Consider the following 20,616-nt stretch of genomic DNA (forward strand, 5'->3'; position numbering starts at 1 on the left):
TGGGGCCTGCGAGCAGCCGGGGGGAGCCTGCGGGGTCAGAGGGGAGGGCGGGGGAAGGCTTTGCTCGGTGCACACGGCGCTGGCTGTCACCTGCGCGGGGCTGCAGGTAGGTCACGGGCGGGCGGCCGGAGGGGCCCGGCCCGGCGCCTCCCGCGCCGCTCGGTGCCGTCCTATGCCGAGGCGCGGCCGCTGAGCCCCGCGGGCCCGGCCCGGGTGGGAGGCGGTTGCTATGGAGATGTGCTGCGCCCTCTCCCCGCCGCGGCGGCTGGGCCTCCCTGGCCCTTCCCGCCTCCTCCCCGCCACGGCCGGCCCGCCGTCCGCACCGCTCCCCCCCCTCCCCATCCTGCCTTCCCCGCTCCCCTTGGCCGCACACCCCCACACCCCCCTCGGCCGGCCCTTCACCAGGCCTGGCTCCCGCACCCCTTTCCTCTTCCTCTCCGGGGCTTCCCTCCCCCCCCCCCCCCCCCTCCCGCCACTATGTCCATCTCTTTTTGTTTTCCTGTTTCTTTAGATCCTACCAAAGCTAGACCTTCCCTCCCCAAACTGCTGGACAGCCCTGGCTGGTCGGTGAGCATCTGCTACCCCTCAGTAGGTCGGGCAGAGCGGAGAGTGGAGTCATGGAGGTGCTTGCTCGGGGCGAGTGCTCCAGGCAGAGTAGAGTCCAAACCCCCAAGAAGAACCTTTAGAGTGAGTCAACATGCTCTTACATCAGCAGACAGCTCATCTGATCCCTGGCTTGTTGCAAGACGCAGGCTGGGTTTTTCAGGAAAGCTCAGCTCCCTTTTAGCTCGCTGAAGGCTGCGTGCACAGAGGGCTGCAGGCAGAAGGCCAGACTGGGCAGCCTTGGTCCAGAAGCTGGGCAGCCGTGTTAGCACAACACTGTGCCCAATTCACTGAGCCTCAGCATTGCTTTTTTTTCTTGGTGCCTAAACGGCAGCTGAACTCTTCTAACAATCTGACCCAGTCCCCTTTTAAAATAGAATGTAATAAAGGGTGGAGTTTGTTCAGCATGCTGAGCTCCAGCTCTGGGGATGGTCCAAGCGGCAGCTGGAGCAATTTCTGTCACTCTTTTCGTAAAATATTTTAATGTACCCAATTTAAAAGCAAATAAATTGTCTTCACCACAAGATGCAATCCTCCTCCTGGCCATTTTCACATTTATTCATATATTGTGTGGCTCAGAAATCCACCCAGGTCCCAGAACAGCATTAAACTCCTAAGGCCTGATGCTGAGATGGACAGAATACCTGCGAGTCTCGTTCCTGTCCCTGGCGATTGGGCTTTGAATCTCTCCAAATCAATACCTTAAACAGTGCAGACTTCTGCAATTATGTTGATGGGAACATTAAAATCTGTGTCAAAGGATGATGCTGCAATCCTGTAAATTTAAGCTGATTAGTTTTTTTGTTGGATGTGGTGGGTTTTTTTAGTAGATTATGAAGCAAGCAATATAAGAAACAGGTTTTACAACTTGTTTTAAATGTAAGTAAGCTTACTTCTCCTTTCACCCATGTCTTCCTTCAGGCTTTTTTATTGCTTTCTGATAAAATCTGCAAAAATAGGAATTGTATATGTTTTTCCTTTCTTAAAGTTTCAGGTGCAAATGTCTAAGCGCATGCTTTTTCAAATCTCCTGTTTTGTATGTTTGAGTACTAAAGACAGACTTGTCTTACTTCAAACCCAATTGACGGTTTTGCCTGACCTCAAGATTTTATTTGTGGCACTAACTGGGCACCTTTGTAACAGTCTTTAAGACTGTTGAAAAGAGAGGCCAGACTGGGCCTTTGAACTTTGACAACTAAACTCAGAGCTATGGAGTTCGGAGGGAGTTTGGGACAAATTAGTGGAGCAGAGGGTGAAAACACGTGTTAACTGCTGCCCATTCTGCACAGTGTCCTCTGCATGAGACCTTGTTCTGTCGGTCCTGTACCCATCATTACTACCATGTTCATACACAATAAACACAAACGTACATGTTGTGCTTTAGTCCTCCTACCTTTAGTTCAGCAAGACTGAACCAGGTTAGTATTTGGATAGGAGACCTTGCAGGAGAGTTTACTTGCTGTAGGAAGTAGTGTTCACTTACTGAGGAATATTTTTTCCAATACTGAAGTCAGTCTTGAATCTTCTGGTTCTGGGGACGATGAACTGTAGAAATTCCAGTTTTGAATGGAATAAAAGCAAGTTCTTGAGCATTTTTGGTCATGATGGAGCTTTTGGCAGTTTACTGCAGAGTAGGAGAGTATCCTGGCCGAATTCCAACCTGGGTGATTACATTCAGCTGACTGAAAATGAGCAGTGGCTATTGCTGCGTTTCACTGTTGAGCAAAGTGATTTCCACACGTGAGCTTAAATTTGTAAAGTGACTTAGGGTAAAGCAGAATGAAAAGGACTTACAGAAATGTCCCTTTAACCTTCATAGTTTATTGTCGAAGGCCCCGTGAGGCTTGTCAGTCTGCTGTCACATTCCTCTAAATGCCAGTGATCCAGCTGCTGGGGCATTGCTTGTAGTGGCTGTACCACGTTACAGGATGGTCTTCAGAACAGTGGGGCTTTTTATAATGCACATACACGTTCCCACACATCAAGCAAGGAAACAAACAGAATGGGAGAAAAAGAAATAATAAAAGAACTTTTGAAGTTTTCTGTGTTAGAAATTAAAATACTGTGACAGTGCTGTTCAGGCTGATCCGTGGTTGGTGTTTTGCTTTCAAAAAGGCTAAGTGATCCTTTGATTCAGAAGGGTAGAGAAACACTGATGTAAGATATAGAAGGCAACATGGAAGTGTATTTCCTGTTATATATGTACCCCAATGTATAACAATTTTTTTCTCTCCCTGACTTTCCCTACTTTATTTTGTACCCAGATTTTCTTGCTCCTGTCTGAAATATGCCTTATAACTTCACAAGTTTTCAGAAGACCACTGTGTTTCACTGGGATAGGAATATTGCATCTGCTTCATAGCAGGAGGATGTTGTGTGTATTACAGCTTAATTCTGTTCTACTTTAAACCTAGATAAAGAATGAAGACTGTCTGTACAATTTTGATTACCTTTTCTAGGGTTCAAAGAGAGAATCATTTCCCCTGACCTTCATTTGCTAATGGCTCAGCTTGATCTAACTGGTATACAGATAAACTTGCTGTTAAACAAAAATTCCTGTAGGAAGAATCACCTCAATGTCCAAAATTCCTTTGCCCCTGCTGGTATCAGTGGCTCTCTGTAACCATCTAAAAGCCGAACTACGCAAAGTCGCGAGAGCTGTTTACGAGAAGCTTGTATGTGACTGGACAATGCTGCTATCCTCTTGAGAGATGAGACGAAGGACCCTTCACAATGACAGCCCTGCAAGTTCCAAATATGAGAGTCGTGCTTACGGAGTTTCATGCATTGTCTCCAGAGTGATCTTCGTTCTTGTTAAGCTAATTTCACCTCTTGTCACAAGTTTTGCTTTTGGGATTTAGACCATCATTAGCCACGGAACTCCTGTGTAAATCACTTTTTTGTTTTTTCTTTTTTTTTCCCTATTTTACACAAAGACTGCTAATAGGACTGTTAGCGGAATAAGTAAAGCCAATATTCACAGGGTTTAACTTTGTACCAATAGCACCTTTTGCCCCAGAATGCCTTACAAACGCCATACAGCACGCACGTCCCAGTGTACAACTTGTCATGAAATTTCTGTTCACTTAGGCACCACCTTAGCTTCCCAAGCTGACTTTTAGGGACACTGCAGCACATAGCATCTCATACAATAAGTCAGACGCCAGAGGTGCCTTTCAGGTCCGAGAGCTTTCTCCGTGAATGTATTCAGAGCTAAAGAGACCATGCGTGCATCCTGCGGGTTGATGCTGTCCACCTAACGGGAGCATCGTGGAGTGACTGAGGGAATGGCAGAAGGAGGGCACGCTGGCGCTCCTCCTGTCCGGCTGTGGGTGCGACGCGTAGGTGTTTACTGCGATGAGCACCGCAAAACGTGGCTTGTGGCTGCGGAAGAGGCAAGTGTCCTTTGAGCTTCCCAGTGATTGTAGCTTTGCTATTGCAGGTGCCTCTACTGCATTGCCAGTAACTGCCTGCTCTTTTTGTTACTTTCCCCCAGGAGGAAGGTATGCTGAGGGCTCGGATCCAAAGAGTTCAGGTTCCCCTGGGTGAGGCGCTGCGACCCAGCCAGCTCCCCCCATCCCGGCTGCCTCATATGTGGCAGCTGTCCCAGGGTGAGCAGTACAGGGATAGTAACTCTCGCGTTTGGGAGATAGAGCACCATCTCATGGTAAGGATGGTGGCAACAATAGACCATAGTCATGCCTGTTTGTGAAGTCATTTGAGATCCTTGACGGACGGCAAAGGGCTGTTATTTTGTTGAAGTCCATTAGCTCAGCCACAGTAACTGTAGACGTATTGAACTTTTCCTTGTCGCTTACAGCTTGGTGGTGTTGAAGAACTGCTGCTTAAACTCGTGCCTGGTGATTAATCTGGTATGTGTAGACATTACCCCTGCTTTGTACTGTGCTCTGTTTATTCCCAGTCATTCTTTAATATGAATTTTTGTCTTTCAGGAGCAGTGGCTCTAGGAAGATGTCATTGTATATTTTGTACAATAAATGATTCTCTCTCCACTGAAATGCAGCCACCTCTGAGGTGGAAGCAGTTAAACAACACACTGCAACATCACACAAGAGTTTAGGACAGGCAGTGAAGAGGAGTATTGTGTCCAAGTGAAAACATCAGGGGGAGTTCTAGGTAGGCAGACTGTAATTGCCCCAAGTGGAGTTTGGCCAGGATGCTGGAAATAATGCCCTAGTGATATTGAAAAGTACTGTGGGCTGATGAATTATCAGAAATTTGAAAGGCAGCACCTCCCTAGCTCTGGGCAGGGGAGGAGCTGGACTGTGGCTCAGAGGGAGCTGAAATGCCACCACTGCTTTTGGTAACAGCAGTGCTTTCCTGTAGAGGTCTCCCATCCAACTACTAGTACCACCAGTTTTTGCTTGTCTTTTGATCTCTCATGGAAGATCACGGTTACAGGTGTCACAGTTACAGAAAGTCAAATTGAGCGTCTGAAATACCGCTTTCTAGGGATTTGAACAAGATGGAGCTGTCCTCCAGTCTGGTTTGGGGGGGGGGGGGGGAGGGGAATTTCCAAGAGACTTTCTCCTGGAACACACACAAAAAAAGAAAGGCCTCCTTGTTGTCTTTATGGGACATACACAACTAAGTTGTTTTGTTTGGTTGGTTTTTTAAATGCCTCCTCCAGCTGCAGTTATATGACTGACACCAAATCCTTGGTTGTGTAGAGCTCACAGAGAGGGATTTTACACAAATACATGTTTTAGTATAAGGTCTAGAGGCACAGAACTGTTAAAAATTAGTCAGCCATGTTAATTTGAATCTTTGCTGGAAAATTTGTGCATCCAAGTAGAAAAAGACACATTTTGACCAGAGAACAGAAAAAGGCCTTTCAAGCCCAGCAACATAAACCTTCCGGTATTCATTGTCCACATTATCATCTTTTAGCCAGACACAGAGAATTCTTGTGTATGTTGGCAGGCATCTGCAAGCAGCAGTAGATGTTTTCTGAACCGTCCATGACAGAGAGGGAAACTGGGAGCTCTTTAAAGCCTTGGCTTTAAGACAGTGCCTTGCCCCTCCCTGCCCCCTGAAAAGCACATTGTTTCTACAGTAACATTTTCCTATCATTTTAGTTCTCTGAACATGTCCCAGAAGGATCCCTGCCAGAAACAAGCCTGTGAAATACAGAAATGCTTGCAAGGTACCAGGTGTCATTTTGTCTTTTTGGTGTCTTGATTTTTGGTGGAACTTAATTCTTTTAACTTAACCCTCTTCTCCTTCTCCTTGAGAAGAAAGCAAGCAAGCACATTAGCATCACCTGGTTGCAAAGCAAACAAAATTATCATGTCTGGTTTCAACAGAATTCCCTTGTGTTTGATTGTAAATAATGAGACACCATTAGTACAAAACAGATCGTTTGTAACAGTAATGTTGTGCTTATTTTAGTGTTCTCCATGCTGATAGTGAGATCCCATGTGTAGTCTTGGGACTGAGCTGTAGGCGGGGAGAGCTAGACATTATAACAAGCTCTCTTCTAGAGTGGGTAGTGAGGTAGTGGGTGGATTGTATGAGAAGACTGCAGAGCTTCTAGCTCCAGGAGTATTTTGAGAGCAGGTCAGACAGATGTCTGTCAGGAACAGGTTAGGTATATGTGATCTGACTTCAGGGTATGAGGTGGTCTCCCTCTGGAGACCATTCACAGCTGTTTCATTTTAGCTTAATTAAATATTTCAGGGGCGAGGTAGATGATGTGATGTGTTTTGGGAGCATGAGTTGGGGAGAGCAGGCTTGTTACTTACAGAGGACAATATTTTTTAAAAATTCTGATTGTTTCTTGGAAAAGGATTTGCCTTATGGAATGAATAAGACATTCCTCTGTGCCACGGCAGCTCAGCCATATGGAAACGAGTTCTTCCTACCTCACCTGGTGGAGCCTTTAGCCAGCATGCTCTGAGCTTCACCTGAGAATAACTCATGGTGTTAGCCCAGGGAGCTGGTGTTAGCCCAGGGAGCTAGCGTTAGCAGGGAGTTAGCAGGAGGCTAGCGACACCACAGCTAAAATTAGCCAGGCCAGTTCCACAGCAACTCGTTTCCACCTTTAATTTCTTTGCAGGCTACACGCAAGTTAGCTAAAATATAGCAGGGAGGGAGGAGGGGGTCCTTCCAGGGAAGCAGAGGGATGGCTTTGCAAGCTGCAGAAAACAGTGACTGCAATCTGTGCAGGTAACACAACAACCCCAGTGACTGGGGAGGAGCATGGGAGGAAAAGCATCTGGGGAAAAAGTAGGGAAAAGCAGAAATCTGTTACTGGTAGATGTCTGTCTTTCCCAAGATTGTTTTTTGGAAGCTGTGTTCAGCTCAAAGCAGTGGCTCAAGCAACCCCCTCTACACGTCCCCAGTATTTGTCTATACATGGCCTTTTACTGTCTTCATGGTTTGGAGCACTCTCCCATGAAGGGCTGCCTTCTCTCCCCATAGTAGCTGCACTTAAAAGCTAATGTTTGACCCTGTTTTGGTCCCATCTGTGACAATGTTCTTTTTATAATATTCATGGAAGTGTCTCCAAGAGTTTTACCTGTGTAGGTTTGTGTACAGATGCGATCTGAGTGGTTAAGCGTTAGCAAAGCAGCTCTTGGACTGCTACATGCACTGTCTGCTGCTTCTCTAGCTATCATTTTGGAGTGGTGGTGTTCACGTACTGTCGTGCTGTGGAGTTGTCTGAGTTGCACAGATGAAGCAGCTGAGCTGACAGACAGTAAAGCAATTTTTTCTGTGTAAGAATTAATGCGATAGAGGGTGTATACAGAGCCTTAACTGACAAATATGCAGAGCCAGCGTACGCAGTGCGGAGGATGGAGGGTGGAAGCAGGACCTCTGGGAGACGCTGGCTTTTCAAAGGCTGGTTTTGGAGTGGATCATTGTTCCAAAAGATCTCGCCTGCTTCCTCTGTGAGACTGAATTCCCACTGTAAATCTCTTGTGTTTTGCTATCCATTGTCTAACTAACCTGTTGTGCTTTTCAGGAATGCGTCCCTGACAGATAGCAGGGTGTGCCTGCATGTAGGCATAGTCCTAGAAACAAACCTGCACAGGCAGAGGAACAGTTAGGTGAGCCTTGGAGCACTCATCTGCAGAGAGACATTACCTGTCCTCTCCAAGGGCCTGCCACGCCTCCTAGGCCGCCAGCGTGCACAAAGCAGTGACATCACTATAACCTTTTTCTCAGGGTGATCTCTGCTTGTGTTACAGGTCTCTGACCCACCCAGTTAGGGAATCGATAGCCCCGCGATCAGAGCAGGCTGGCTTGCTTGTTAACCAGAAGGCATTTGCTGCTGCTTGCTGGGCTGCCCAGTGGGTGCTGTGTTCGTCTCACATCGGGTTGCTGTTGCTTCTTTTAGTCTTTTAAAAATCAGCAGCAGGTGCGGGGGGGTGAGTGCAGCTGTGTAGTGTTTGTGTAGCTCATCCAAGGCAGAGCGAGTAGCTCTGCACGCCCTGTGCTTCTACGCAGACACACAGGTAGTTTATTCATTCAAGCCACAGACTCAGTCTGCTCACAGACCTGCAGGGCTCCTCTCTGAGAGCCAGGTGAGCAGCCCTGCAAAGCACCGTGGGCTTTGCCACCTCAGCCGACAGCGGCAGCCAACAAAGCGCTAGGGCAGAAAGGATGCTGGACAAATCACCTGCGTCCTGCAGTGCCTGAACCTGCCCGTGCAGTGAAATCTCTCCAGGCCTGAAACGAAGGCAATGTGGAGAGAGAGTACAGAGGCACAAAGGCGTGAGCCCACTCATCCCAGCTCAGACTAGGAGCTCGTTTAGCCCCGTGTCCCAGTTCCAGCAGTGTCCCAAGAGGGGAAGCCCAGGAAGGAAAGTGAGCAGAGGTCAAAGTAACAGTTGTGTGGCTACGGGACCTCCTGAGCTAGAGCTGGGACCTTTGTGTGGAAGGTGGTCATGTCACTGGCTCTGTGCAGCTGGCTAAACGTTCCTTTCGGTATGCTGCCTGCTTTGGTCACGCTGCAAAGCTCCAGCCTGCCACAACAGGCCATCAGCAGGAGGCTGGCAGTCATGCTCCTTGCCCCTTCTTTTTACAAACGCTGCAGTGCTGCAGGGTGCACATGTCCCTGTTTATACCAAGTCCTCTTTGGATGCTCTTATATTTACATTCAGCTGTAAACCTTACAGTGACAGGGCTGGGTTGAAGACCGTGGATGACAAGATCCAGCTTAAAAGCACAGAGGCTAAAGAAAGGAAGGATTGAAGGGCAGCAATGAAGGAAACCTCATTCTTACTGTAGTGAGATGTGATAGCTATCAACTGGGGGACTGGGGGACTGAAGATGCTCCCATCCACAACAGCAAGGCTGCCTTTGCATGGCTTTAGATAGCTGAAACTCATGAGAGATTTTTGTAGAGCAGAAAAAGTGATGAAAAGGTTGTAAGCAGGTCTTGATTTTCAGAGAAACAGGCTGTCCAGCAGCTGAAGGGTTGGGCTAGATGTGTCCCCTTTGGGGACAAAACCTGTTCCCCTCTGCAGACAGTGTCTCCTTCTTATTTTCCAGTGAACAACTACATGGAGTCTAAATGTGAAACTGTGCTTCAGGAGATGCGGAAGTGCTGTGCCCGGTACCCCAAGGGCCGATCCATCTGTTGTTCAGGGTTTGAGAAAGAAGAAAGGGAGAGAGAAAAGTTTAAGGCGCCTTCAGAAGGAATTCTCCCACCACCTCAGTAACACAGTGCAGCTCCAGCAGGTGCCGGAGCACGGACTGACCTGCGGAGCTTGTGTGTGTTTTTTCAAGCCTTCTTTAGACTTTCAGAAAAGCCAGATCGCTCCTAGAACACACCGTCCGGCACACCAAAAAGTATAATGCAGTACCAATAGATGGCCTGGTTAACAGACTTTATTTTCTGTACCAAAACATCATCTACATTGTCTTTGCATCGCAACCTGTGTCTGTGAAAAGTCAACTTGATGTTTTTAGAATGCTTACCTTACTCTAATCCCTCCTTGCTCTCAAAGTGGAGAACTGGAACCAAGTTATTCTGGCTTCTGGAGCGAGAGGTACAGGAAATGAGCTCAGAAGAGTGAGTGAGTTTAAGCGTGACACATGAAACAAGCCCATCTTGACACAGCAAAGGTCATCATGTTCCAGACATTTGCCTGTCCAGTGGTTCAAGCTCAAGAATGGGAATCAGGTCTGGGGATTGTTCCTAGGTCTTGCATAGATCACGAGTGACTACAAGTCACTTTGCCTAAGTGCCTCACTTTCCCACTGGACAGACTTTTGGTTACTTTCTATTTGAATTGCCTACACGCTGCTATTTGCATGACAAAGATGTTACAGGAACATTATTTCAGGGATTGCTACAGGAATAGGGGTTTTTTTTAAAAAGCAATATTCATTTGAAAGATCTGACTGTTGATATAAAATTTATAAATTTATGTACAATTGAACACCTTTAAGCAATATGTTATGAACCCAGCGTAGTTCAACCTGCTGGTACCCAGAGGCCTGTCACAAAGCCCTGGGCTAGATCCAAGAACTGATTTAGGTGCCGCTCACTGAACAAGCAGTTGTAGGCACTTGCTTTCAACACAGCATTCCAGACTCCCTCACAAGCCGGCTGTGTCTGGACCCCAGAGAGAGATGGCTTTTCAGATGCTCTCACCCATGCAGCAGAATTTCCTGTGACCTGTAGGAAGAGCTGAGCAGACAGGTTCCTGCATCACCCTTCAGAGCTGCCTACGTCTCTCTGTCCCCTGTAGCAGCAGTCCAGGCGCCTCAGCGGGTGCCGAGTCCATCGCAGGGCCTAGGCACCTAAATACCAGAGTATGAACCCACTAGGCCCCTAACTCTGTCGTTAGATCTAGCCGTAAAGGACTTTTGTGCTGTGATCAAGTACAACCTACTTATGAAATACAGCTTCTATAAACAGACCACTGTAGCCTAGGCACAATAGTTGAGTGTATTGAAGCCTAGAAGAGCAAACCATCTGTATTCACTGCTCTGAAATACCATGACACAAAATAAACGACTGGAACAAATTGCAGTCTCAGTTTGGTTGTTTATTGAGAACACAACATCACTGCAAGGCGGGCAGCTTGGCTGCCATTCACCGTCCAGAGCTACATGTGATAGCATGTTTAAATAGAAGCTGCTTGGTATTTTTACAACCAAGGTCAGAATTATTCAGGGCTGGCCTTCCCTTCCCACCCCCCTTCCCCCACTCCACAGAAAACCCTTAAGATAAAATAGGGGGTTTAGAATTCTTGACAAGTAGGGGGAAGTGAAGCTTTTTTACTTGAAGACAAGTAGGGGAAGTGAAGCAGCTCAAACACTTGCCAAGTAGCTCATTTTTCCCTTTTTTCCTATCTGAGCCAGAGCAGTGGAAAATCACAGGTGATTAAAAAAAAAAATATTTAGGCTTCTGTTGTGCCTATTAAAACAAAAAGCCTCATCTCCACACATTTCTACTTGTGTGGAGCCAACTTGCTCAGCAGGGAGGCTCTGAAGCCAGGCTGGCAGCAGCATCACCTCCTGCCCCAGAAGCACCCCACCCATGTGGAACACAGGTGATGGGTGCCAGGGTCATCACGGAGAGGGATTTGTTAGGGCAGCCCACGGTTACTGCAGAGAAGGGGGAAGGCTGGCGGCCTCGCACTACCAGCCTGGCGGTGACTGCTCCCCTGGGTCAACTGCAACAGGCGGCAGGGCAAGACAAAACCATGGTGGTTCCCAAAAAGTCAACAGATCTCACACACAGAAGCTATTAGAGCAAAACTGTTTAATAAAATATCACTTCAACAAGCATTTACATACAATATATAAAAACAGTTTAAAAGCCTAGTGTGTTTTAAACCTTCTCATACTGGAACAGATGCTGGAAGTTGTTGAAACAAAACCAAAAAGGAGCAGGGGTGGGGAGGGGGGGGAACACCTCGTCTTGGCACCTGCAACAATGAAAATGCATCCCCACAGAGGTTGATTCAGCATCAAAGCTTCCAGTATGGGCCCACAGCACCGAACAATGCCAGCCGTGAGCCTGACACTGGGCACAGCAAAAAGATTTGCCAGATCCTGATGTCCTTGTCCATTCCCTGCCTGCATTCACATCAAACTCAACATGAATTTGTCACCTGTTTCCCCTTCCAGCAGCAATTGAGGCGTTTTAGCTCCCTCTCTGGGCCATTTCTCTCCATAGCAGCAAGTCAGGTCCCTGTGGAGCAGAGCCCAGTACACCCTTCTTCCCTGGGGCTGGGAAGAAACAGTGGCTTGTTTGAGCCTGAAAAACATGCCTACGGTCTGTTAATGATTTACTTTGAGCTGTATCGATGGAGAAAGCCTTGTGGAGATTAGTGAATCTCGGAAGTTGTGCTGTACAGCTCACCAAGCAGAGGGGCAGCAGCACTATTTTCCTACAGAAACGAGATACCCTGTAGCACAAACGTATGAATTCGTGCAGGTTCAGCCCTGCAGGGTTCCTGGAAAAAAAAAAAACCCAAACCTAAACCAAAAAAACCCCACCACCATCATGTCACTCAAACACCGGTTTACTGAATTATATACTGATTTGCTGCATCACATCACTGCTGCAGTCCTGGATGACTTTTAGGATGACCAACATCAAAAGGATGGGAGCCCAGCTGCTCCTTCACTCCTTGGCAGGGCAGGAACAAAGACACCAACTTCTGTTTCTTGATTACCTGCAGCCTCTTTTCAGATGCTGAAGGTGAGAAAACGTCACCTAAATCAATGTTGCTACACTGACACTTCCATCAACAGAGCTGAAACAAAATGAACAACTGCAAGTGCTCATCCCAAAACCTCTGGTGGAAGAACACAGGGTTCCAGTTCTTCCAGCAGCTCTCGGGGGAAGATCCCTATTTCCAGCCATTCTGAGAGCAGCAGCGGGTGATCAGAAAGGTGTTACACAGCTCTGGAGACAGGGTGCAGCTGCTGAGGCGGGTGCTGCATCCCCATTACCCACACACGTCCCCATTCCCTAGCATGTTTCCCATTGAAGGACGGGCTTTCACATAAAAAACCCACCATTCTTGGCAAGAACTCCTACATGTACCTGCTGGAGGACATCAGCACACTGTCATGCAAGCCCCCGCACTCTGGAAGGCAGTAATGCCACCCAGGACAGCCAATGCAGAACACCTCTAAGGGACTTTTTATTTATTTATTTATTTTTCTTTTGTAGGTTAGAGTTCTGCTCTGCACACAGCTGCACTGGGACAGACTGTCCAAAACCAGCTGAGCTCTGCACCTGGGCTGCCTCATCACCGGCAGAAGGGCTGCAGCTGGTGGAATTAAGCAAGCAGCTTTTTTTGTGGAAATGGTGAATGCAAAGAAGGAAGGAACATAATCAAGGCAGAAAGTATGGAAATGAGCCATTCCCACTCCCACCTGTTTTTCCCAACAGTTTTGTCATTTCAGTTGCTTGCAGAGACCAGGGAGATGGAATTTGTGCTCTGCAGAGGCAGGTAAAGGACTGCGCTCCAGGTTTCACATCCTCCCCTGCCACCATTCCAGTAGAGCTTGTAACAGTACAATGTACCCCAAACAGGGGTGCATTCCCTGTCTACAATCCTGTCCCACATGGTTACAGCTCTAAGAGCATCACCAGCACCAAAGTGGCCGGAGAAGGTCACTGTAGACCTGGAAACACCAGTCTGAGGCCCAAGGTGATTTGGAGTAAGTGGCACAGCTGAAAGCAGAGGGGCTGCAGCAGGCAGCCTGGCAGAGGCAGGCCCAGCAGGCTGGAAGCCCACACACCACAGGAGAGCGCCTCAGCACAGGACAAAGGCCCAGCAGTCAGCCCACGGGGCAGAAAGGCCTCTACAGCACAGGAAGCTCAGTGACTCACACACATGATGAGGAAAAGGCCTGGAGAGTCACCCACAGTGCTCAGCTTCCATCGGCAGTGCCAGTGCTGCAATTCCAGTAAGGGGTATAAATAACAGCAGGGGAGAAGCCAAACGCTCATCTACATGCAGTGCAATGGCAGGGGGAGGGCTGGAGAACCCCCAGCACCACACAGAGTGTGAACATACTCCTTTATCCACCTGTCCTGGACACAGCCCAGGCTGTCCCCTGACACGTCTGCATCCACCCCAGGACAGCCAAGCACATTTTGGATTGCACACACCATCTCTGTGCAGAGGGAAGCACAGGCTTTCCAGGTACCAGGTCAGAAAGTGCAAGCTAAACAGCAGTGAACAGCCGACGGCTGTTGTATGCATATACTGGCAGACAAATGTACACGTAACAGCCCTGAGCACCTGCGAAGAAGTGCATTTAAGACATTTCTCTGCCACTACGTGTTTATGAGGCTGCAACTCATCAAAAAATTTGGGACTGGGCATATTTGGTGGGGAAAGGAATCACAATGATACACTGGGAGTCATAAGCTTTCAGACCGATCCCAGCACCCTATCAAGCCCAGACAGAGGAAAAAGTTGGCAATCAGAAGCAGCACTGTAAGAAATAAGGGCTGAAACCTGTGAGCAGAAGGGACTGAGACTGTCAGCAACATCCTTTGACTTCTAAGTGAGAGAGAACAGCAGTAGAGGAGGGCAGGGGAGGCTGAGCATGAAGGGAGACTTGAGCGCAGTTTCTAGGATGCCATTCCGAGCAGGAATCCTCCAGCAAACCCTCCAGTCAGGATAACATTCTTCTTCAGAAATATGATCACCTAAGCAGGGGAGAGAAGAGCCAACAGTGTTCAACAACAGCAGGTCACCCACCCTCCCCATATGAAGACATCCCTCAGGCTGCTCTCTGAGGTGAGTGATGCTCAGGGAGAGGCCACTGCTCAGGTCTGCAAAAGTATCTTACCTAACGCCCTCCCCTCCCTAATCTCCCCGCTGCGTGTACAGCTCCTGAACTGACCCGGTCCCAGTGCCGACGGGATCCTCTGAGAGCTGCAGTCTGAGCCTACACGCTCCAGGGCTCTCTCACAACCTGCGCAGTCAGGCTGACAGAAGGAACTGCTGACTGGACGTGCCAGAGTAGGGTACAGCAGAGTCCAGGATAACCAGGTCACTCTGCTGCCACATCTGCTTAGCTTTTCTTGTCAGACTAGAGAGACACTTCTCCCCACAACCCCAGCATGTTTTCTCCTAACCCCAAGGAATTTGCAGCAACACATGGTGAGCTGGTGTCATGCCTAAAAGCCACCCTGGCTGTCTCAAACATGCACAGATAGAATCATAGAATCATTTAGGTTGGAAAAGATCTTTAAGATCATCATTAACCCAATATTGCCACATCTACACATCTTTTAAATACCTCCAGGGATGGTGACTCAACCACTTCCCTGGGCAGCCTGTTCCAATGCTTGACAACCCTTTCAGTGAAGAAATTTTTCCCAATATCCAATCTAAACCTCCTCTGGTGCAACTTGAGGCCATTTGCTCTCATCCTATCACTTGTTACTTGGGAGAAGAGACCGACCCCCACCTTGCTACAACCTCCTCTGGGGTAGTTGTAGAGAGCAACAAGGTCTCCCCTGGGCCTCCTTTTCTCCAGGCTAAACCCCCCCAGTTCCCTCAGCTGCTTCTCATAAGACTTGTGCTCCAGACCTTTCACCAGCTCCGCTGCTCTTCTCTGGACACGCTCGAGTAATTCAATGTCCTTCTTGTAGTGAGGGGCCCAAAACTGAACACAGTAATCGAGGTGCTGCCTCACCAGTGCTGAGTACAGGGGTAAGATCCCTTCCCTGTCCCTGCTGGCCACACTATTCCTGATACAAGCCAGGATGCCATTGGCCTTCTTGGCCACCTGGGCACACTGCTGGCTCACATTCAGCCGGCTGCCGACCAGCACCCCCAGGTCCTTTCCCACCAGGCAGCTTTCCAGCCACTCTTCCCCAAGCCTGTGGTGTTGCAGGGGGTTGTTGTGCCCCAAGTGCAGGACCCAGCACTGAGCCTTGTTGAGCCTCATACAGCTGGCCTCAGCCCATCGCTCCAGCCTGTCCAGGTCTCTCTGCAGAGCCTTCCTACCCTCCAGCAGATCAACACTCCCACCCAACTTGGTGTCACCTGTAAACTTACTGAAGGTGCACTTGATCCCCTCATCCAGATCACTGAGAGATACTGAACAGAACTGGCCCCAGTACTGAGCCCTGGGGAACACCACTTGTGACCAGCTGCCAACTGGATTTAACTCCATTCACCACAACTCTTTGGGCCTGGCCATCAGCCAGTTTTTTACCCAGTGAAGAGTACACTCGTCCAAGCCAGGAGCAGTTTCTCTGGGAGAATGCTGTGGGAAACGGTGTCAAAAGTTTACTAAAGTCTAGGCAGACAACATCCACAGCCTTTGACATCTCTCCAGTTTTGCTGTCATGCAAGTATTCCCTCCCTGTATTTTCACAATGAAAGATCTATAAGAGCACAGGAGTCAATCCCATTTTCTGCTGTCCCTCCAGCTAAGTACCTGGACACACCCTGGGAAAGTTCTCACCTCATCCACTCTGCTTTTCACTTCTGGAGACATTTTGTTACCACTGCTATGAAATTTCAGCTGCTGCTTGGCTTTGTTCACGTCCCGTTCTACTAGCTTCCAGTCCACTTTGATGTATCCCGTGTGGTTTGCAATCTAGAGTTTTGAGGGGTGGAAAGAAAGTTCCTGGAGTAAGGTCCTGCATGACCATGGCTAAACAGACCCTCTTGCCCACCCTCCTTCCCTGACCACAGTCACCTCCCACACACTGGTCCAGCGGCCTGAGAGGATGAGCACACTAGCTTAAAAATTGGACAAAGGACCACCCCTGCAGCTGTATTCACTGTCCTGCAACATCTGTCTCCTACAGTAATCCCATAACAGCAGGGCACACATCACAGCTTAGCCTATTTCAGCCTCTATTCTCTAATGTAGCTGGCATCACCGCCCTCTCACAACTGCCACATATATCGTTGGGACTCACTGCAGCTCTCCTGGACACAGCTAATAATAGCCTGTTCCTCTCTAAATATTATATCTGGTCAGGATGATTCAGCAGTGAAACTCTCGCTGGCTTTCAGCAGAAAAAGCAGAGCCAGAAGAGTGGGGAGAATGAGTCACACATGAGACCATGACTGAGAAGGAAACAAATAAGACTGCTGAGCACGGCCGGAGAGCTGCTCTGCCTCCTGCAGGATGTACGAGCTAGACACCCACATCTGAGCAGCTTCCCTCAGTGCCAGAGTTCTTGGAAACCAGGAGACATGGTTGAGGACAGAGAGAGATCTGTTTCTCTACGCTTCCCCAATGCTTTACAGAGCGCCCTATCTGTGCTGGCCTGGCTCCTCAAGTAGCCAGGCTGACAGGAAGCACAGCACAGGCATGGACAAATCCCTCTCAACATCCCGGGCTGTTCCTGCAGGGACACCATCTCCACAGGCAGGTCCTGCAGCAGCAGCGTGATCTGCTGCAGCTGAAGGCTGCCTCCTGCTTCACGCGGGTGCCCCTGCACTAACAGCCCCCACGTGCCTTTGGCCTGGCCTTTGTTAGCACACCCTAAGCAAACAGCACCTTTCGGCAAGCCTTAAGTTTACATACACTGATCCTGCTCTGCTGCTGCATCTATGTAACTATGTAACCCAGGGAACATGGCCTTGACATCACGGCCACACTGAGCTCCTGGCACAGGAGGGAACTGGCCTCACACGTCCCAGTGACCACCAGCCAGCCCTTCATCCCCACCAGCACAGTTCTTGGAAAGCCTGGCCCGCTGTTCATACACACCTGGAGTAGGAAAAAACCACCTCCCACCGCGGTCGCTGCCAGCTTTCCAACTTTCTGGAAGATGAATCCAGTACACCTATAAATCAACCAGGATTCAGTCAGGAGAATGAGCTATCAAACACACACACACACATGCTTCCACAGGCAAGGCTGCCTTTGGCAGTAATTACCCAAGACTGGGAGACAGCCTGATGAACAGCAAAAGAAACCCACGTGCAGCCAAGAGAGAAAAGAGATTTGAGCCCAGCCAAAAGTGATGCTTTATAGCTTTTTCCTTCTCCCTATCACATTTCAGACTTTTGCAGTTTTGATTCTTATCTCTTCAACATTAACCTTCTCCCAAAGGAGTATTTGGAAACACATGATTTCACCAAAATCAACAAGTGATTTTAGCCTTTTTTTTTTTTTTTTTTAAACTGATATCATCTCTGAAAGGAAACCAGGCAGCACATTTGCTGCTGCTCAATGACAGAGCAGGGGCAGCAGATCACAAGGCAAGCTTCTTTGTTGCCCAAACAACTGCTTACTTTTCATTACTCAGAAGAGAAAAATGCTGAAACAAGCGGACAGCAGTGGTCTAAAGCTATACTGGTCTCCAAACTGGGTTACACGTTCTCAACATGAAAGACATCACTGCAGCCACCAGAACTCAAGCAAGTGCCACCCCGTTACTCAGTCATTCAGCAAAGGCTAGGGTATTGTATCACCCAAAACAGACTTTACTTTGACCACGGTTTCCTTATCAACACTGCAAAACAACACAGCAACCTGCTCTTAACCATTTCTGAATACGTACACTTAGTGAAGATATGAGAGAGGTGGCAAGCTCATATTTTTATCAGAAAATGAAGATCTGTCATACACTTTGAAATGATTACCCCTGTGCCAGATGAAGACAGGCAGGGCAAGAACCAAAGCAATATGATTACACCAAATTTTCAACCCAAACAATGCTGCTGCAAGAATGAAGTTGCAAACAGAGCCACAAGCCACCAGCCCCAGCACTTGCTACGAGCAACTTGAAACCCCAGGAACCATGCCCACAGGTGCGATAAGCCACCTCGACAGGAGGATTCTGTGCAGATGCCTGAAGTACATCCACCTCCAGGGAAGAAGGTATCCTTGTTCCAAGAGGCTCATATGTGTCTGTCCTAAATTCAACACCACCACTTTATGTCAGAAGTTAGAGAATTATCTCACCTCAAAAGTAAAAGCCTGATGCCATTTTCTTCCCCGGAAGACAGCCTCAGGTCTTTAGCTCCACATTAGAGACAGCTTTTAAGACCTCCCACAGTTCAGCAGACCATGCCAGGGCACAGTGGGCGGAGCAACCTGGACATCTGCCTTCTCTGAAAGGCTGCCAGATGACCACCTGCACCCATCAGCATGTTCCCAAAAGCCTGGCTAGTGCCCGCAGGCATCCTGCCTGCCACGAGCAGCAGTGGCAACCCCAGCACATCTTACCATCCCGTGACCCCTCCGATCACCAGCTGCGTGGCCACATTATACTTCTCAGCGCTCGACCCTGAGCTGGGGGCGAAGACCTTGCGCCACCAGGGCCGGTTCTTGGTGTACTCCGCCAGGTCCAGCACGTTGAACGAGTCCTCCTTCACACCTGCAGGCACCTGGAGAGGCTTAGTGCCGGGACTGCTGTCCCACAGCCCCCTGCCAGCTGCCCGGGGCCTCCCCGGGGACACAGGACCCCTGTCCAGTCACACGGCCCACGGGGCCTGGCACTCCCCCGGGCCTTGGGGAACCCTCAGACCCCCTCGGACCTCGTCCCCGGCACCCCTCACCCCCCTCGGTGCTGCCGCAGGTCACGCCACTGAGGAAGGGGCGCGGGCTGAGGAGCCCTGTCCCAGGAGCCGCTCCCAGAGCGTCCCGCGGCGGTTCGAGCCCTCAGGCAGTGCCAGGCCCCGGTACCGGCCGCCGCCTGTTGCCAACGGAGACAGCGCTGCGCAGGGCACGGGCCCCGCTCTCCGCCGGGCGGGGGGGGCGAGCTGGGGGAGCCGGGAACCCGGCCACCAGGGAGAGAGAGGGGGGAAGACACCCCACCGCGCCCCGCCCGGCCCGGCCCACCTCCGCTCGGCACCGCCATGGCCCCGCTGAGCTCCGCTCGCCGCCGCCACAGGGCCCCGCGCCCACGTGACCAGCTGCGTAGCGCGCGGCCCCGCCCCGGCGCGGGGCTGAGGGGAGGGAGGCGGGGGGGGCGCGGGGCCTCTGCTGCCGACATGGCGCCGCCCGCTTGGGGGCGGCTCCGCGGCTCCCCTCAGCCCCGGTATCGCCGGTCCGTGCGTGGTTCTGCCGCGGGGTGTCCCGGGCGGACCGGGTCCCATACAGCGGATCAGCGCAACACGAGGGGGTCTGTGGCATCCAGGGGAGGGTCGAAGGGGGCTCCTTGCTTTGTCCTCTACAACTCCCTGAAAGGAGGGTGCAGAGAGGGGGGATGAGTCTCTTGAGCCAAGGAACAAGCGCCAGGACAAGAGGGAATGGCCTCAAGCTGCGCCAGGGCAGGGTCAGACTGCCTCTTAGGAAGGATTTCTTTGCAGAAGGGGCTGTTGGGCGTTGGAATGGGCTGCCCAGGGCAGGGGGGGAGTCCCCATCCCTGGAGGGGTTGAAGAGTCGGGTTGACCCAGCGCTGAGGGATCTGGTGGAGTTGGGAACGGTCAGGGTGAGGTTCATGGTTGGACTGGAGGAGCTTCAAGGGCTTTTCCAACCGAGATGATTCTGTGGGACTCCCAAGAGTATCTTGAAGGCTTCCTAAAGCCCGTGGCAGTTCGCTCCCTCTGACACGGGAGGCTCTCGCTCGGCTGCCAGCCGTCACTCCGCAGAAACAGCACCTTTTGCCGTCTGCTTAAAACAAACGCCGCCATCCTGGGCAGCTCGGCACCCTGGCACACGGGCCAGGACTCCTCTCCCCGTGTTGGGTCCCACCGAGGAGCGGGGCAGGTGTGCGGTGGAGCTGGGACTGGGGTGTGCTGAAAGCGGTGTGGAGGGCCTGCACTGCACCCAGCCCTGCCCCGGTGCGCCCCGGCCTGCCCCTGAGGCGGTTTGGGCAGCCCAGGCATGCTGCCTGGCAGGAACACATTTTATTATCTCCCCTGAAACAATGTTCCCTCCTATTTCTGAGCCATAACTCACTTGAACTTCTGCAGAATAAAAGCCACCTACTTCCCACCTGAGGACACAGTTGCCCAGGGAGAAGCAAAGCTGGAAAACCTGAGACACAGCATTAAAAAAAAAAAAAAAATATCTCCTGTAAGTGGAGGAGGAGCAGGCTTGACCCTCCTGTGGGGTTAACAGAAACCAGTGTAGGAG

General features: G+C 50.1%; 3 protein-coding genes across 11 annotated transcripts; 2 read left to right on the forward strand and 1 right to left on the reverse strand.

The window, feature by feature from the left end:
• The first annotated feature begins 74 nt into the window (after positions 1-74).
• MTCP1 (mature T cell proliferation 1) lies at positions 75-5,734 on the forward strand. Of its 8 annotated transcripts, XM_074835061.1 has the most exons (6): positions 75-106; positions 512-567; positions 2,868-3,998; positions 4,100-4,270; positions 4,424-4,475; positions 5,703-5,734. In XM_074835061.1, the coding sequence occupies exons 3-5, from the start codon at positions 3,891-3,893 to the stop codon at positions 4,469-4,471; spliced, it is 327 nt and encodes a 108-aa protein (XP_074691162.1). In that variant the 5' UTR covers positions 75-106; positions 512-567; positions 2,868-3,890; the 3' UTR covers positions 4,472-4,475; positions 5,703-5,734. The 8 variants fall into 8 exon arrangements, with proteins under 8 accessions (XP_074691162.1, XP_074691161.1, XP_074691165.1 ...); XM_074835060.1 differs by lacking the exons at positions 75-106; positions 512-567 and adding an exon at positions 573-687; XM_074835064.1 differs by lacking the exons at positions 75-106; positions 512-567 and adding an exon at positions 610-687 and having other exon boundaries at positions 3,018-3,998.
• CMC4 (C-X9-C motif containing 4) lies at positions 4,424-10,607 on the forward strand. Of its 2 annotated transcripts, none has more exons than XM_074835067.1 (3): positions 4,424-4,475; positions 5,703-5,770; positions 9,124-10,607. In XM_074835067.1, the coding sequence occupies exons 2-3, from the start codon at positions 5,713-5,715 to the stop codon at positions 9,291-9,293; spliced, it is 228 nt and encodes a 75-aa protein (XP_074691168.1). In that variant the 5' UTR covers positions 4,424-4,475; positions 5,703-5,712; the 3' UTR covers positions 9,294-10,607. The 2 variants fall into 2 exon arrangements, with proteins under 2 accessions (XP_074691168.1, XP_074691167.1); XM_074835066.1 differs by lacking the exon at positions 4,424-4,475 and adding an exon at positions 4,674-4,740.
• Positions 10,608-11,332: 725 nt separating this feature from the next.
• FUNDC2 (FUN14 domain containing 2) lies at positions 11,333-19,551 on the reverse strand. The gene is made up of 5 exons (XM_074835056.1): positions 19,378-19,551; positions 18,763-18,913; positions 17,299-17,374; positions 16,036-16,170; positions 11,333-14,263 (listed from the first exon to the last, which is right to left on the reverse strand). Exons 1-5 carry the CDS (start codon positions 19,529-19,531, stop codon positions 14,186-14,188), a joined length of 594 nt encoding a protein of 197 aa, XP_074691157.1. The 5' UTR covers positions 19,532-19,551; the 3' UTR covers positions 11,333-14,185.
• Positions 19,552-20,616: the final 1,065 nt, after the last annotated feature.

Source organism: Strix aluco, chromosome 10 (assembly GCF_031877795.1).
Source record: "Strix aluco isolate bStrAlu1 chromosome 10, bStrAlu1.hap1, whole genome shotgun sequence".
Classification (NCBI taxonomy): Eukaryota; Metazoa; Chordata; class Aves; order Strigiformes; family Strigidae; genus Strix; species Strix aluco.

Coding starts and splice junctions, on each gene's coding strand:
- MTCP1 (XM_074835061.1), top strand. CDS start 3,891: ATGGCAGAAGGAGGGCACGCTGGCGCTCCTCCTGTCCGGCTGTGGGTG. Junction 3,999..4,099: donor GGCTTGTGGCTGCGGAAGAG/GCAAGTGTCCTT, acceptor ACTTTCCCCCAG/GAGGAAGGTATGCTGAGGGC. Junction 4,271..4,423: donor AGATAGAGCACCATCTCATG/GTAAGGATGGTG, acceptor TGTCGCTTACAG/CTTGGTGGTGTTGAAGAACT.
- CMC4 (XM_074835067.1), top strand. CDS start 5,713: ATGTCCCAGAAGGATCCCTGCCAGAAACAAGCCTGTGAAATACAGAAA. Junction 5,771..9,123: donor AATACAGAAATGCTTGCAAG/GTACCAGGTGTC, acceptor CTTATTTTCCAG/TGAACAACTACATGGAGTCT.
- FUNDC2 (XM_074835056.1), bottom strand. CDS start 19,531: ATGTCGGCAGCAGAGGCCCCGCGCCCCCCCCGCCTCCCTCCCCTCAGC. Junction 16,171..17,298: donor GTGGTTTTTTCCTACTCCAG/GTGTGTATGAAC, acceptor TCAAAACTCTAG/ATTGCAAACCACACGGGATA. Junction 14,264..16,035: donor TGAAAAGCAGAGTGGATGAG/GTGAGAACTTTC, acceptor TCCCCTGCTTAG/GTGATCATATTTCTGAAGAA.